The sequence below is a fragment of the Tubulanus polymorphus genome, chromosome 9 (assembly GCF_964204645.1).
Source record: "Tubulanus polymorphus chromosome 9, tnTubPoly1.2, whole genome shotgun sequence".
In the NCBI taxonomy this organism is placed as follows: Eukaryota; Metazoa; Nemertea; class Palaeonemertea; order Tubulaniformes; family Tubulanidae; genus Tubulanus; species Tubulanus polymorphus.
The window spans coordinates 13,644,640-13,662,077 of NC_134033.1; the positions used below are offsets into that span (position 1 = coordinate 13,644,640).

The window sequence follows — 17,438 nt, forward strand, 5'->3', positions numbered from 1 at the left end:
GAAAACCAAGCTTTTTTGAGCATCCAAGACAAATAGGAGCCAGTTTTTCCTCCAACCCCCTCTACCTATCATCTAAGAGCACATCTTGCAGGAAATGGTGAACTTCCAGCATTTCATCCCCCACTAGGAGTACCCTGTAATTACCTGAGGTCGGGGCGTAGAATTCCGTGTCCGATGATGAAATGAAGTTTCTCGAGGTTCGACGACGGCCGATCGTCCAACAATGCGTTACCGCTACCGACGTATTCTCCGTCTCTCAAACGATTCGCTACGTCTTCCGTTATTTTAGATTTCTTCTTCAACGTCAACGACACGATCTTCTTACGCATACTACGTTTTCCCTGCCTCGCCGCAGGCTCCTTCTCCTATAGAGATTTCGAAGAAACGTTTTGTATTTCGCGCAATGCTTATGTTTAAGAATTTGAGATTCAACACTGATGTCAGGGTCCAGTAACTGAAGTACAAAATTTGTTCTAAATCTTGGGACTCGGTTTTAAGTTGTTCGTTTGGCACTAGAACCAAAGTCTAAGTGGACTAAGACTGATCTTTAATCTAAGCTTTGAGTGTGCAACTAGCCCCTCTGGCCAGTTGCACAGTCATGACTTAAGTCTGAAAGTGGTCTTAAATCTTCAGACTGGTCTTATGTTAGATGTTAGATTGTCTATAGAACTAAGTTGGTCCGAGACTCGTCTTAAATGTGAGCTATGACTGCAGTGCCCCCAGGCGTCTAAACCTGATTCCACATGTAAGTCTAGATAATAAAATGAGGCCCTGGAAACATAAACTTAACTCACAACATCAACTAACTACTCAGTTCTTTTGTTAAGTGAGAAATGGTAACATACCAGTTCTTCCCCCATACGTTGAGCTTCTTCTAAATCTTTCTTGTTAAAGCGTCTGCCGAGAGTTGAATATATTTTCGTCATTACAGGCGTATTATCCTGTAAAACAGATAAACAAATCACTCATAACAGACTCCGCGTGACCCTCGAGGCCATTCATGTTCGCTTCAACTACTTACCCTCGCATCAGTCATCGACGTATGGTATTTAGGCTCGGGTAAATCACCCATAAAACGCAGTATAGTCACCCACACAGCCATCGCAGCCTGTAAAGAGCGACAAAACCGTTTTGTAAAACTGATCAGGTAGATTGAATCAGGAGTCGAGAACAGGGGTATTTACTACGTACCAATTGATCGCCTTCATTTTTCAATTGAAGTAACGGTTGTTTTAGAACTCGTCTGATGTAAGTGTGGGACGCGTTGCCCGTGAAATACGTCGCGGCGAACTTCGCGAATTTATACTCGGAAATATCCTCGTCTTCTTCGGGCATCGGCAGCTGCATGTCGGTCATACTGAATCCGTTCTCTTGAATCGCTTTACGACGAGATTCCTCGAGATCTTTGAACGCCGTCGGAGCCGCGCCCTCTTCAGCCTGCGCGTCGATGAACCCAAACATCTCCTCTACCTGAAAAATAAAGAATATTCACATGTTTGAAAGTCTCCGATTATGACCAACTACAGCTTTTTGATTATCAGTAAGTCACTGATAATGGTTTACTGTTCCCTGATTGACAAGTACAGTCCAGTCCCCTGGTGGTCAGGTACAGTCCCTGAAAATGGTTTAATATCCCCTGACGGTCAAGTACAGTCCCTGTTAATGGTGCACTATCCCTTGATTGACAAGTGCAGTCCCTGGAAATGGTTAACTGCTCCCTGATTGACAAGGACAGTCCTGTCCCCTGATGGTGAAGTACAGTAACTGAAAATAGTTAACTGTCCCGCGATTGAAAAGTGCAGTCCCTAAAGAATTGTTTACTGCCCCGATGATTGTCAGGTCCCCGAAATGATTTTCTGCACCTGATAACCAGAAACATTCTTAATTAATGAAATGTTCACCTTTCTCCATAATAGCCTCATCTTTCAGCTACGTATCGATAAACCACATGTCACACATATTGTATGCCATTTATGTCACAGGCACATGTTTAAACCAATCACAGGCAGACGGACGCTATTCATCAAACAGTTATTGTGAAATTGATTCCCATGACAAAATCATCGAATAAAATTCATATCCTAAATAGCTCCATTTATGAAAACAACACGTGTAGAAAATTCCATTTTACGACTAAGATATTTTTGAATTCATAAAAAACTGGTGGCGATCGAAATAAAACATGTTTTCTCAGTGAAACTAATGTTTATATTGTACCGCGGGCAGAAAAATATCTGTGTCAATTTTCACTTTAAGAAGTAGAGCTCGTTTCAAGGCGGGATCCGGGTCAAGTGATTTTTTCCGTTTCAAGGCTTTAGAATACAGAATATTTAGACATATATATTTCGAGAGGCATATTAGATATTCTCTGATTCCATATCAGTGACCTATACGTTAGTATTCATCACGAATTCTTCAATATCGAGCAACCAATCAGATGGCAGTAAAAACAAAAACAAATAACAGGGCTTTTAATCATAGCACTTAAAGTTCTTCAACTGATAAAGTACTGTAAAAGTACAGATTTTGTAGAGGGTTTAGAATTAATAATACTTGCTGGAATTGTATTCCGGACTTAAACTCTCTTTGACCTTTGAGTTTAAGTGGGTCTTTTTTCAAATTAATCATGAGGAACTTAGCCTTTGCATTACTCAAGAATTGTTCAGTAGAGCTTCATCCTAGCATCACCTCGATGTGATGCTCAATTTTGGCATGTCTTTCTTATAATTTCTTTCTCTTATTTCTAAATACGGAATTGTCCCTGTTATCTATTTGATTGATAGATTTGTTTTGATTTGGCGTCCCTTGCAATCCCACTCCGCACCTGCCGGAATCAAAACAGAGCTTTGATTTTGAAATTGGAAACCTAACTATAGATATAGTTGTGTTTGGCGTGTCCTAAACACCCCACCACACCCGACTGGAATGAAACAGGGGGTTCACACGAGTGTAACCCTACAACCTCCCCTCCCCCTACTAATAACAATTGACAGAACTCACCATTTTAGAATCATCCACCGGTTCGTTACGTTTTTTCTCCATGTGCTCGATTTGTTCCCGTTTTTGGACGGCTTCGAGTTTCGTCTTTTTCTCCGCTTCGATCGCGTCGCGTTCGATCATCGCCAGACGTTCTTTATGCAGACGTTCGGCCTCTTGTTTGGCTTTCTTCGCGTTCATTTGCTTGCGTAAACGTTCTTCTTCCTCTTTACGCAGACGCTCGGCTTCCATACGCCGCGCATGCTGTAGATGATCGAGATTATTCGTTTTCACACCAAGCAAATAAACATCAGGAGCCAAAAAAATATATTTTATATGATATCCTATCATTATGTTCCATCTAAGAAGACCATAGGCCTTAATTTAGACGTCCCTTTTTTTGGAAATTTTTTTCTAAAATTTAGAAAGTGGGAAATTCTTTTTAGTTCTTAAGTTTGTAGTCATCATCATACTAGTTCTGTCTCCTCAGTAGCTGGTCCATCCTGAGGAGGCAATCAGTCAAACCGCAACCAGGCAGTCTGGTCCTTAGTTTGTAGTGCATGCTGTAAACTGCCAATCAATTCAGTTCAATTGCTCAATATTTGGTTAATGTAAACCATCAAATCAATACCACAGTTAAAATACAGTTCTTCATTATCATTGCTCTCTGTTGACTTGAACAAACTATCTAACACCTGACCCTAGAACGATGAACTCACCTCTTGTTTGATGATCTTATATTTTTTCTGAGCGAGCGATCGTCTGATGCCCGACTGGATGACGACGATGCTCTGTAAGCGTTTGTTGTAGTTGCGTCGAGCCAGGTAACCGCGACAATATCGCTGGAAATTGATCATCTTATTGCGTAACATCGTGAACCGATGAGACAGAATACGTGATCGAAACAACGCCTGCAGACGTAGATATCCCTGTCGCATCTGTAACAAAACAACCGTTTGAAGTTAGACAACGATGGTAAACATCAAGAACTTGAGCAAACAGTCGACTCAGCTTAAGTCAAATTTGTCTAACTTGAGGGCATTATATGAGTGTGATGGCATAGTAGACTATTATCCACTCAAGTCAAATTTGTTTAACTTGAGGTCATTATTCAAGTGTGATATTATAGTAGTCTGCACTCAATTTGACTTGTATCTGATGGTACAGAAGACTACTCTCAGGCAGATCTTTTGATTTGAGAGATATCCTCAAGTTTGATGGTACGATAGACTCTACTGAAGTCAGATCTTTTGACTTGAGAGCGAAATCAGAGTTAGATGATACGGCAGACTCTGTTCAAGTTATCTGACTTCAGAGTGATATCCAAGTTGTATGGTACAACAAAAAATTTTAATCTTTAAAATTTATTGTGGATGGCTTTCATATTCAAGACCCCGAGAGACCCAGAGAAGGAAGTTCCTACTTTATATCACTTGTAAGTAACAATAATCTTGAAGAATCCCCGTGACGCCACTAGTTACAAAGATCTAATCTTAATCTTACGGCTTTGTATCGGCGTCTCTGAGCGAATCCTCTCCAAGCCGACTGCACGACCACCGATCCTTTCTTCATCATCATGAACCGTCTGCGACACTGCCATCCACGGATACATTTCTGTATGATAATGATCTTCTTCGTTAAAACGCGATCTCGTTCCTGTTCCAGGTAAACGTCTTGAGCATCCTACACGCACAAATATAACAAACAAACATCATTAAAAAATCTGAATATTTCTAATGTCTCTCAATAAACATAAACTCCAACTCCAGGACACAGTTCTGTGATGCTTTTTTACTTTGATTTGAAAATTAAAACTTAATTCATAACTGTGGAACTGAGTCCAGGTATATCGAAGCCAGCCACTCTGATAATGCTGGGAAAGAAAATTCAGCCAGCACCAGAATTCAAACCCATAAACCCTGAATTGAAGTGAATGCTCAATATATTTTGAAGGACGTCTGAATTCCCCAAGTTTGACAGGTTTTCCTGGTCAGTAGCCGGATTGAGTCTCTATCAGAGGTCATACGTACCTTCAAGAATACTTTGGTTTTCCCGAGTTGATAATCAGCGTTCGCTCCGAACACGGCCTGGCAGATATTTTTCGACAACACTTTCGCGTCGGATCGCGACGGCGAGGGTAAACCGTCGACGAGTATCCGGTATCGTTCGACGAACGCCGGGAACGAGTGACGTATCGGGTATCCGGCTCGACGTATCCGGATTGTCTCCATCATCCCGGAATATCTCAACTGACGACAACACAGCTCACGATCAAATATCTGCCGGTATTTATAATTAGTACTATTAATTAATTCATTATTCAAAAGCATTTTGCATTAAAACAATGTCATAGCTCTTAACAAATTATATTCTAAAAGTGACTACAAGTCATGAAACTCTTTTCCAACAAAAATTTTAAAAATCTAAGACATGTTTAAAGACTCCGCTGATGGTTGGTTTTGGATATTTGGCAAAATGTTCCACTACAGATCAGATGCTGATAACGAGTTTTAGCAGATTTCTATTGATTTGGAATACGAATGTAATCTTTGCCGTAGAAGACAATTTGTCTTGATTTAGAAAACGGCTAAAATGCTGCGCCATCAGGGAACTTTCAATATCTTGTTTTATGTATTTGCACGATAATTTACCATTGGTTTCTTGAATTCATTTGGTTTAATGCACCTCACGAAGAATGGTTGACACGTCTCTAATGTTTTCATCAGCGATTCCAGTGATTTTTTGAACTGAACCCCGAGTGTCGGAGTTCGTTTCCTCGTTTCATTTCCCTGAAACAAAAATGATTACAATCTAGAAACAGGTTTTTACATAATTTGAACCCAGTTCCCACGTTCCTCTAGAAATGGTTGAACATGTGAGCAGATCTAGGGCAGTTTTGGTTCCCATGTTTTTCAAGAAATGGTTGAACATGGGGAGATCTAGGGGGCAGTTTTGGTTCCCATGTTTTTCAAGAAATGCTTGAACATGGGAAGATCTAGGGGGCAGTTTTAGTTCCCATGTTTTTCAAGAAATGCTTGAACATGGGGAGATCTAGTGGGGCAGTTTTAGTTCCCATGTTTTTCAAGAAATGCTTGAACATGGGGAGATCTAGTGGGGCTGTTTTGGTTCCCATGTTTTAATATATGTTTTAATAGAATATCTAACCCTGATGGTGGAACTCCACTTGTGCACTTTTTGGTTTATCCGAGTAAAGAGACCCCCCACCTTCCAATCTACCTAGATTCACCCCTGGAATCATACTTACCATCGCAAAATCTTTATGGAATATTTTCTTCAGAAACGCGTTGTTTGAATTATGAATCAGTTGAATCAGATCTCCGCTGAAAGTGTCTCGATTCTTTTCCAAAAACCCTGAGAAAATTAACATAAATCACGCGATGAAAGTTGAAGGCTATTCTTCCCAACATCGGTAACATATTTCAATGGATTTCTAGTAACTAACCGTTAGCTTCGTAGAACACAACGCCAGCAAAATGATTCAAACCGAAACTCTGATTGATTTCTGCTTTGGGTTTTAGATAATTGCGGTTACTGCCATGTTGTTGATGAAGTTTATTCAACATTGTGCCATCGGAGCCCTGAAAAATATTCACAAGCATATACCACAAATTATGAGCACACACTGAATGAAGGTCATGAATAATTTCTCCTTAACTCTTACTAATCATTTGGTTCAAACTTTTACCAGTTGCAACATAACCAAGTAAGAGACAGAATCTACCGCGCATTTCACAAAATCTAACTCAGTATTCAGTACCAACTCAGGATAGAAACCGGTTTCAACTTTACTGAGTAAGAAACAAACTCTTCTACTATATTTCACAAACTCTAACCCAATATTTTATACTAACGCGGGGTGGAATTTGATCAGTCCAAACTGCAGTAAGAGACAAAGGCTACTATATTTCACAAACTCTAATCCAATATTTTATACTAACGCGGGGTGGAATTTCATCAGTCCAAACTGCAGTAAGAGACAAAGGCTACTATATTTCACAAACTCTAACCCAATATTTGATACCAACTCGGGGTGGAATTTCATCAGTCCAAACTGCAGTAAGAGACAAAGGCTACTATATTTCACAAACTCTAACCCAATATTTGATACCAACTCGGGGTGGAATTTCATCAGTCCAAACTGCAGTAAGAGACAAAGGCTACTATATTTCACAAACTCTAACCCAATATTTGATACCAACTCGGGGTGGAATTTCATCAGTCCAAACTGCAGTAAGAGACAAAGGCTACTATATTTCACAAACTCTAACCCAATATTTTATACTAACGCGGGGTGGAATTTCATCAGTCCAAACAGCAGTAAGAGACAAAGGCTACTATATTTCACAAACTCTAACCCAATATTTGATACCAACTCGGGGTGGAATTTCATCAGTCCAAACTGCAGTAAGAGACAAAGGCTACTATATTTCACAAACTCTAACCCAATATTTTATACTAACGCGGGGTGGAATTTGATCAGTCCAAACTGCAGTAAACTGAGACAAAGGCTACTGTATTTCTCAAACTCTTACTCAGTATTTGACACGATCTGAGCAAAATATCTACTTAACCGAGTAAAACTGAGTCTACTGTATAGTGAACTGATATAAATCTCAGTATTGTTAACGAATAAAAACCCACAGTAGATTTGTTACAAAAATGTGTTTTTCTTGTTCCTCTGAAGATGAGGTTTACGTCGAAACTGTTAGGAAATAAACTGTTTCTTGAAATCTACTGTGGATTTTTATTCATAGAGTCTACTGTACTTTTCACTATCTCTCACTATCTCAGTATTCGACACTAACTCGGAACGGAATCATCATTTTCTACGATCGGATAATTTAACGTACTTTAGGAAATCGACTCTCCTCGTCGATTAAAGCGAGAACGTTCATAGGTTTAACAGCGATCATGTCGAGTGCGTGTTGATTATCGACGAACTCGATGTGCGACCAGTTGATATGTTCGTTATTGTACTCCTCTTGTTCGATCTTGAAAATGTGTCGCACGAAAAACTGTTGCAGATTCTCGTTGGCGAAATTGATGCACAACTGTTCGAAACTGTCGTCGAAAAATAGACAAACGGACAAAAATGTACCTCCTCGAAGGCATTGAATAAGAGGTCTTAGTAAGATATCACAATTTCAATTGTTTGAATAAAGGTCGCAGTCATGACAAGTTCACCCTTTCAGTGATGACTAAGCAATACCCAAAAGTGCTGGAGATAATTTGAAAATTTAGAAAAATTCCCGCCCCAGTGTTTGGAATAATGAGCATATCGCTTTAGCCCGTCTACATCGCAGTGCGGTGTATGATTAGTTACTTATATTTCACTACATTTGATAGACGCTGCAAGTAATTACTAATTACATCAATAAGCTGCGATGTGGTGTACAAGTGTACTAGTAAAGTCCATTGCACTATTGATTTATACACTGCACTGAAAGGGTTAAATCTTAAACCAGCCATGAAGTTTTTAGATGATGGTCGTAAGAACCAAATTGGACCATTGCTAGATTGGTTTATTGACCAAAACAGACTTGAAACGGCCTTAAACATAAGCGCTGACTTGCCATTGACTCGAGGCTCCATAAAATTTCTGGTTTCTTAGCGAAATTTTGGTACCTGTTTTTGTCGAAGTTTTCGAATCCGAATATATCCAACACGCCGATGCGCTGCAGCGCGAGATGACTGCCTTGTATCGGTTGAAAAATAGCGTCGTTAATTTTGTCGACGATCCACACAAACATACGACCGTAGATTCCTTTAACGAACGCGTCTCGTACGTCTAACGAGTGAGCCGTACCTACATAACAACATAAATAGCAAGTCTTTACATATCAGTCGTTCCTGGATATAAGGAGTTCTAAAGGAGGAAATTACAAATTACGAGGAAGCGTCTGCATCACTTTCATATTCCAATTACTGTAGAGACTCCTCCTAAATCAGTATTGTTTATCTTGGTAAATGGATAATTCGGTTGTTTTGTAAGCAAATATTTATCCTTGACATTAACACTACTAAACTCAGTTTCTAATTCGGTAACTACCTAATTGGGTAAAGGATCCTGGTCCCAACTTTATCAGTTTTTTTGTGTAGTTTACTGTACAACTACAAACATTTCTAGTTGCCTATTTCTCAAATTGAAGGAGTTTTAAAGGAGTTTTGGGCATTTTGCTCAAATTAAAGGAGTTTCAAGCACCTTAAAACGACCTATTTCCATTTAGAAGGAGTTTTTAAAGAATTGAGGAGTCGTAGGGATGCTGTTACATGTAAAAACTTTCTAAAGATTATTTCAAAAATTATATTAAATGCTTGAGGAGTTTTCGAGTTTATCATCTAGATCCCATAACTTGGAAGGTCAAGGTATATTCAACTCCTCTCAGGGATAAAAACCAAACTAATCAGACGAAATGACTTACTCATCGTCGAGACGACTGTTTCGCCGCGTGTGAATAAAGTTCTCATCGTCAACGAATCGATTAAATCTTGAGCTTTCACTCCGAGCAGACGCGCAGCTTTATTGATCTCAGCCGGATTCATTATCTCAGTCGCGTCGAGATTCTGTACGATTTTCGCTATAAACAGAACATTTTCATCGGTTACACGAACAGCACGACAAATCCAACATTCGAACAATGGAAATCAAGGGATCCAATTGATGTGGCAAGCAAGGTTCCACCAGGTGTCGCTAGTGTGGATTCAGATAACAATGCCAGATTTCTTCTCAGATTCTATTGATATTTAGCCATAATTCATCGAATTCTATGAATGATTAGGAAATTTGCCAAGTTGAAATTTGCCTAATTTCTGTTGTGGGAGGCTAAAAATCGTATGTTAGTTGTATTGAAATGCACGCCATCTAGTGGGATAGCAGGGTCCTCATTGATTAAATTTTTAAGTCCCTGAATTATCAGTAAACATACCTGAATAACGTAGATTCCCGATATGAAGCAACGCCGCCAGTATTTTCAAAATATCCCAAACTTCGGCGTCTTTGAACATTAAAACTTTCATCGCTGATCGAATATCAGCGAATTCCTTCGTATCGTCCCGACCTTCACAATAGATGTCGCCACCCTACAATAATATACACAGATATTGAGTTATGCTCTTTTAATTGTAAACCCAGTTTTACCGGTTAAACCCTTTAATTCAAGTCATGACCAAAATTTCCACACGAAAGGAAATAACATAGTTCAATAACGTAAAAATAGACAGGACCCAGTTCCACAGTTGCGAGTTAGACTTAACTGTGAGTTAAAGTTAGTTCATTTTCAATGTTTTAACCCAGGGTCAAATCTTAACTCAGAACTGTGGAACTGGACCCGGGTCTTCCACCCAAGCCTGAAGTCTAGTCCTGTTTATTTTCATAAATCTAGCGGGATCCAGAGGGCAATTTTGAGGGACTCGCATTTGAGCAAATTGTTCTCACTACTCATGAAATAAACGGTAACCTAAATCACGAACCAAATTCTATCTATCGTGAAGTTAAAATTTTACCTGTATGAGGTAGTAATATTCAGACGCGTCCTTGACCTCTAGTTTCAGTCGTTCGTCTGCGGTCATTCCCTGCAGCATGCAGTAGAATATATGATAATTGCGTTCATCGTGAGCCTGGTTGACGATTCGAGATTTCTCCAGTAAATACTGCTCGATCTTCGCGCCGTCGATTGCGCCCTTGTTGTTGAAGTGTATGTCGATGTATTTACCGAATCGGCTCGAGTTGTCGTTACGGATTGTCTTCGCGTTACCGAACGCTTCCATGATCGGATTCGCCTCGAGGATTTGCTGCTCGATCCACGAGTGTTGTCCGCTGATCGCGGCGAGGAATTGTAAAATCAATTTCGTACTTTCCGTTTTGCCGGCGCCGCTTTCTCCGCTGAAATGGTGAACATTTCAATGTCAGACAACGATAACCACACTCAAATGTGGTGAACAGATAATAAGATAAAAACCGACCATTTACAGATTAAAAGAATTTAAAAACAAGAATTTATTTATTCAATCTAAAATATATATAAGACACGACGTTTCGATCTCACCCTAGAGATCATCGTCAGGTGTGAGACCTTTCACACACTTTTCTCACACCTGACGATGATCTCTAGGGTGAGATCGAAACGTCGTGTCTTATATATATTTTAGATTGAATAAATAAATTCATGTTTTTAAAATTCTTTTAATCTGTAAATAGTGGGTTTTTATCTTATTTCAATGTCATGCCTGTTATACAATACAGCGCAGTGGAATTTTTCTTAAGTTTCAAATTATCTGCAGCTCATTCGGGAGTTAATTAGTCAGAACTGAAAGGTTTAATGTAATACAATGGAAACCAGCCACCAGAGGGCAGTTTCACATTTATTCCCAGGGTCCAGTTCCACAGTTCTGAGTTAAGATGTGACCCGAGTTAACTCATTGAAAATGAACTAACTTTAACTCAGAGCTAACTCTAACTCACAACTGTGGAACTGGGTCCTGAGTTTTTCCTAACTTTCCTGTAGCCCTAATAAATAACACAAAATTCCCGAACGAATCTTCAGCAAGTGAATTAGAGAAATGTCTTGGGTTTAGAATATTACAATTTATTCATTTCTCACCAATTGCGTATTGATAAAGAAATGCGTGCCAAATAGCACATCTTATTTCCCTGATTTTTCCAGGATTTTTTGCAAAATTTGTCAAATTTCCAGATTTTTCTTACCTGATAATGATACATTGATCCTGACTGTAGCGTCTCATGTTGTAGTAACTATTATCAGCGATCGCGAATATATGCGGAGGCAGTTCGCCGATTTTTCTATCGCGATACATTTTAATCTGTTCCGAAGTGTAAATCGGTAGGATCTGATACGGGTTCACCGCGACTAAAATCGATCCCGTATACGTCTAAAATAACGGTACGAAAATATCGTAAACCATCGAATAAAATTGACACGAAAAGAAGCCCACATTTTGAGATTCATTTCGAGAAAATGACCATAGTTGAGACAGGGTAGCCACTTTCCGCCAGTTGACAAATTCCCTGCATTTTCCATCTTATAACACCAAATTCCCAGTTAGTGTTTCAATTAATTCATTCTATATGAATCCCATATTGATAAAGAAACACGTGGTCAATAAAGTATCCGAATTCTCCGAGTTTTCAAGGTTGTTTTGCAAAATTTGTCAATTTTTTTCTAGATTTTTCTGATTCCACGAGTTTTCCAGGTCAGTGGCGCCACCCAGTGGGATAAAATTTCAGGAATTTTTTCGGGATTTAAATTTCACTCACGTAGATGAGGTTGTCTTTGTATCTGATGTAAAGATTGCGTAATATTCCGGACTCGTGTAAATCTCCCAGTACAATCATATCCGTTACGCCCGTGAACGACGTAGGGTGCATGTGCTTGATTTTCGTTCCCGCTTTCAGCCATTTTTCCTAGAAAAATGAAATATAAACCTCTTTCATTCCTGGAAGCGCCTAATAAAGAAAACGAGTCATTTTAATCGATGATATCGTAGAGGGATTTGAGAAGAAGCCATCTTTTCTGAAAGTAACTAATCTCCCGTAAGCCGAGATGTTAAGACAATTGTCTCGATGACCTCGAAGTTGAGGCGACCGGCATCTTTTCTGGATAAAAATAAACAGGTAAAATCTGATGACACCATACGTAGTTTGTTTTTACAGAGGCTGGATAGATCTGATCACCATACTATATGATGATGTCATAGGGGGATTTTACTTATTTCCAAACGACTGAAGATGAAAATCTATAGAGAATCGCACAATAATAAACGATGAAATAATGATATAAAGTCTGACCATTAGAATATAGTGGAAACGTTGAATTAACTACACTAGCTCTAGGAAACTTTCAGACTTCGTATCATTTTTTTGATATCATTGTGTGATTCTCTATAGGCCTAGATTATTGTCATCACACGGATATAGAGTTTTATCAATGGTTAATACAGATGAAATCAATTAAACTGTTGATGTCATAAGGGGATTAACGGGGGCAGCCATTATACCTGTCCGTCGTCGTCTACCACTTGAATTTTTCCCGACTCGGAGAACTTGACGACGGCTCCGATCGCCGTTTCGAATTCACCTTTATTATCCGGCTCGATCCAGATGTGGTCGCCCTACAAGAGAATTCAAATCGATTCAATTTAACGATTCGAGGAAAAAATACAATTCAGATGAAATTCTTAAAAAAAAAAACTGCATTTTCTATTGTAGTTTTTGGAAATGAAAATTACAAAAATACAGGAATAAAACAGATCCAGATGCTACTGTCGTAATTAGTGGCCACACTGGACTGGGTTTCATAGATGTGGAAGAAAAATAGTCCCTGGGAAACATTTTGAAGTTTGTCAGTTATAACCATGGTTTCTCATTGTTACTATGAGGGTTGTCATCCAGATTGAGGATTTAACCCTAGGGATAACTTTGATACTCAGTCTATGAAACCGGGCCATGGACTCACTGTAAAGGGAAGTCTTCAGCCCGAAGTTCACGGCTACCCGTGATATACATTACATAGTATATAACTAGAAACAGTAATTACTGTTAATATTCAATAGTTGAGAACAGAACTCGTTTTCAATATTCAGTCAACAGCTCTTCATCAAATGAATCGACTGTGAACAAATTTAATGTCTGATAATAACGCGACGACGGCGTCTGTGACGTAATCACGAAAATAGATAATCATCGGCTATAGTCTGTTTACGCTTGAGAACTAAAGGGGATGTATAATAGTCTCATAACGTTCATTCAACAGCAAAATTCTTGTTTCTTTTTGATCGGCTGTGAAAATGATTTTTATATTTCATATATTCTAAGCTCTTCAACTAGCAGACGCTTCAAACAATTTCGTTTGAAAAAAATGAAGCATTTTAGCGAAAAGAAATTTCCCTCCAACCGACCGACAAGTGCGCACTTGGCTTTGTTTAATCTCACTTCGCAAATAGATCAAAGTATTCGATATCTTATACAGCTCGGTACAGTACGACAAAATACAAATAATCAAATATAAGGAAACTTAGGGAAACAATTAAACATTGAATGAATTAATAGAATGAAATAGCCGATGGGTAAAAAATGCAATTTATTGCGCCGTAAAAACCATTAATGTTTATTGATACTGAGTAGGCCTATGCGTTATTTAAGGTGTTCTGTTGATGTGCACGACATCATTGGCGTTTCAAAATTACAAATCTACAAATGTGAATTTTGGCGTTCATTTTGCAATTAAATGTATTTCATCACACTTAATCTATATTTGATAGATTTTGATAATTATTTTCGTGAGGATGTGCACTACATCGTCGATATATCAGGGCTAGACTGGTTGCCAGTCAATTCAATTCAATGATCGATATATTCAAATCCAAAATAACCTTATTGACCCTTAATATTATATAATCAAAAGTCATTGTAGACAATATTAATCAATTTATGGGTTACCTTGGTGTCAATATCCTTTCGAATTCGATGTCTTTTTCGAACTTACCTTCGATAAAATCACCATGGTTACCGATGAAATTTATTTCTGCGATTATCCGATCATCAAAACTTCATATCATTTTCCGGGCGAAGCTGAAAGATACAACATAAACTGCGTTACGCCTCGTAAGATGATTAGAAAGCTTCTTATTTCATCAATTTATGAACCAGGAAGTTTCATTTTTTTTACTGGGAAATTGTGCCAGTTAATGGACAACTGGGAAATTGTCCCAGCAAAGTGTATATATAATATACAGGGTATACTTTCATTCAGGTACAGTTGTAAAGCTGACTATGCAAGGGCTGGTTTTCTTATAATGGAAAAATCATGAATTTCAAGATTGGCCTAGTTTCAAGACATTCAGAATTGTCCAGGTTCCTACATAAAAAATGATACAATGAAACATTGTTTCTCCTGATTGGCCGGGTCATTTTTCTAAAATGCAATATAATTTGAATCCGTACATTACTTTCTAAAAAAGTAATGTAGAGGATATTTAGGAGGCCGGTCGAGTCAACTTTTAAGCTCTAGATAGGAGGCCGGTCGGGTCAACTTTTAAGCTCTAGATAGGAAGCCGGTCGGGTCAACTTTTAAGCTCTAGATAGGAAGCCGGTCGGGTCAACTTTTAAGCTCTAGATAGGAAGCCGGTCGGGTCAACTTTTAAGCTCTAGATAGGAGGCCGGTCGGGTCAACTTTTAAGCTCTAGATAGGAGGCCGGTCGAGTCAACTTTTAAGCTCTAGATAGGAGGCCGGTCGATTCAACTTTTAAGCTCCAGATAGGAGGCCGGTCGGGTCAACTTTTAAGCTCTAGATAGGAGGCCGGTCGAGTCAACTTTTAAGCTCTAGATAGGAAGCCGGTCGGGTCAACTTTTAAGCTCTAGATAGGAGGCCGGTCGGGTCAACTTTTAAGCTCTAGATAGGAGGCCGGTCGAGTCAACTTTTAAGCTCTAAATAGGAGGCCGGTCGAGTCAACTTTTAAGCTCTAGATAGGAGGCCGGTCGGGTCAACTTTTAAGGTCAGCAGAAATGAGAAACAAGTGTCAATTTCTTTTAGCCTAAAAGCAATTTTCTTCATCTTCATTAATCCATTGCTTCTATAATAACAACTTTTCTGAGAATTTATCTCCATCAACACGAAACGTAAAAGGAAATAATTTTCAATTAGGTCTAGATGAAAATATTTGGAGTTTTTTTTTAGATCCTAGAACATGCGCGCAATATCAAACGCAATAATAACAGAATAATAATCATTCGTCATTTCAACCATCTGTCGTAGATTTATTAAACGCACACAGATGGTTTAATTATGATGAAGGTATTTTGAGGGGGTTAACATAGCTGTGCACACTATCCCATGCTTTCAGCGCTGTGTCACGGTATATGTCAATATCGTGGACAATATATGTGTAAAATTATGTCAAATCTGATGGCAGAGCGGGATCAATACTGCGAGTTCAAGGCTAATGACATCCGTCATAAATACCGAAACATACATAATATTGTATGAAATTCTGCCAATGCTAGTTTTTTTGTAACCAACTTATGGGACAACAGGTACAAGGACTCGTCGCTCAGTTATTCCTGGATAAAAGGAGTTTTCGAGGAGAAAATTTCTAGGAATTGTCCACATCACTTTCATATCCCCCCACGACTCCTAATCTTGTGTTATCTTGTACATTGGTTTTGGTAAATTTCTATCCTACAACCAACACTTCTTATTTTGGATTTCTAGGCATAGTCTGCTGTACAACTACAAACTAGACAAAAATGACTAATTGCCTATATTTCTTTAGAAGGAGTTTCAGGCATTTTGCTCTTATCAATGAAGTTTCAAACCGTAAGGAATCACGGAGTTGTAATAAGATTATAGTTTTTCATTAAATAAAACAGAATCTATGTTTTTGATATTGCGGTTTCTTGACAAATTAAAGTAAGGTTAGGTCTATAGACTGTCATAGATCTTTCAATCCTATCGAAGCCCACGGCATTTATAGAAAAAAATTACTCTTTAAAGAGAAGAGCCACTCCACAATTTACAATACGCGGAACTTAATGAGAAGGGTTTAAAATACATGACAAGCGACATTGTGAATGAAAGCAGGTTTCATCGCTACTGCGTGTCAGTGATATAGGTCAGCGGTGAATTCGGGAATGTTTGAAATTCATTCATAAAATCAATTACCAATCAGGTCGGACAAAGCAATAGTTTACGAATTAGACACAGGTGAATACTAAGTAAATTCCATATTCACACCTTAGAATACGCAGGGAAAATAGAATAAACATCGGCCTTATTAGATATGGAATTGATTTAATAGGAGGATTGTTTGTAGCTAATAAATATTCATCATAAAAATATACGTCAATTTATATTCTAGTATTTAGGCCTGCTTACGTTGATCCAGGCTAGACTGACCAAAAGAGTTTTGTATTATAAGACTTTGTTGGAACTGCAATAGTGATAATCACTGATATAAGACCTCTGTAAGACCCCCCCTAGGAATAACTTGGGTCCCAGAGTGAACAAGGAGATAATAAATGAGATGATTATTAAAACAATTAATTAGGCTTATACACCCTAACTATTGGATTCAGTCTCAAGAATGAAAATTATACCCAGACAACTGTGGAACTGGATCTGGAGTCGAATTAGACCCACACTGGAACTGGTTCCAGAGACCAATTGAACCCGCATAACTGCGGAACTGATCTGGAGTCAAATTAAACCCACTCAACTGTGGAACTGGTTACAGAGACCAATTGAATCCGCATAACTGTGGAACTGACCTGGAGTCAAATTAAACCCACACAACTGCGAAACAGTATCTGGAATCAAATTTAACCCACATAACTGTAGAACTGGGTCCAAACTTGTGCCCTCAAAGACATGGGTCTGCTGGTAATTGATAGCCAAAACAGTAAGTCAAAACCTAAGGGCCTGTACACT

The 17,438-nt window shown here is 38.7% G+C and overlaps 1 protein-coding gene across 1 annotated transcript in view; it reads right to left on the bottom strand.

Annotated features, from left to right (window-relative positions):
- LOC141911327 (myosin-VIIa-like) overlaps window positions 1–17,438 on the bottom strand; it is a 30,263-nt gene that overhangs the window by 12,303 nt on the left and 522 nt on the right. The window contains exons 2-21 of the mRNA XM_074802324.1: window positions 14,499–14,584; window positions 13,012–13,125; window positions 12,272–12,418; window positions 11,702–11,886; window positions 10,501–10,879; window positions 9,924–10,077; window positions 9,420–9,575; window positions 8,623–8,803; window positions 7,848–8,058; window positions 6,440–6,575; window positions 6,242–6,348; window positions 5,628–5,765; window positions 5,007–5,255; window positions 4,480–4,659; window positions 3,696–3,914; window positions 3,001–3,240; window positions 1,192–1,470; window positions 1,022–1,108; window positions 846–941; window positions 145–365 (exon numbers count right to left, since the gene is read on the bottom strand). Of these exons, the coding sequence (XP_074658425.1) occupies window positions 145–365; window positions 846–941; window positions 1,022–1,108; window positions 1,192–1,470; window positions 3,001–3,240; window positions 3,696–3,914; window positions 4,480–4,659; window positions 5,007–5,255; window positions 5,628–5,765; window positions 6,242–6,348; window positions 6,440–6,575; window positions 7,848–8,058; window positions 8,623–8,803; window positions 9,420–9,575; window positions 9,924–10,077; window positions 10,501–10,879; window positions 11,702–11,886; window positions 12,272–12,418; window positions 13,012–13,125; window positions 14,499–14,516 (3,497 nt within the window). The 5' untranslated portion in view covers window positions 14,517–14,584. The remainder of the gene's footprint in view (window positions 1–144; window positions 366–845; window positions 942–1,021; window positions 1,109–1,191; window positions 1,471–3,000; window positions 3,241–3,695; window positions 3,915–4,479; window positions 4,660–5,006; window positions 5,256–5,627; window positions 5,766–6,241; window positions 6,349–6,439; window positions 6,576–7,847; window positions 8,059–8,622; window positions 8,804–9,419; window positions 9,576–9,923; window positions 10,078–10,500; window positions 10,880–11,701; window positions 11,887–12,271; window positions 12,419–13,011; window positions 13,126–14,498; window positions 14,585–17,438) is intronic.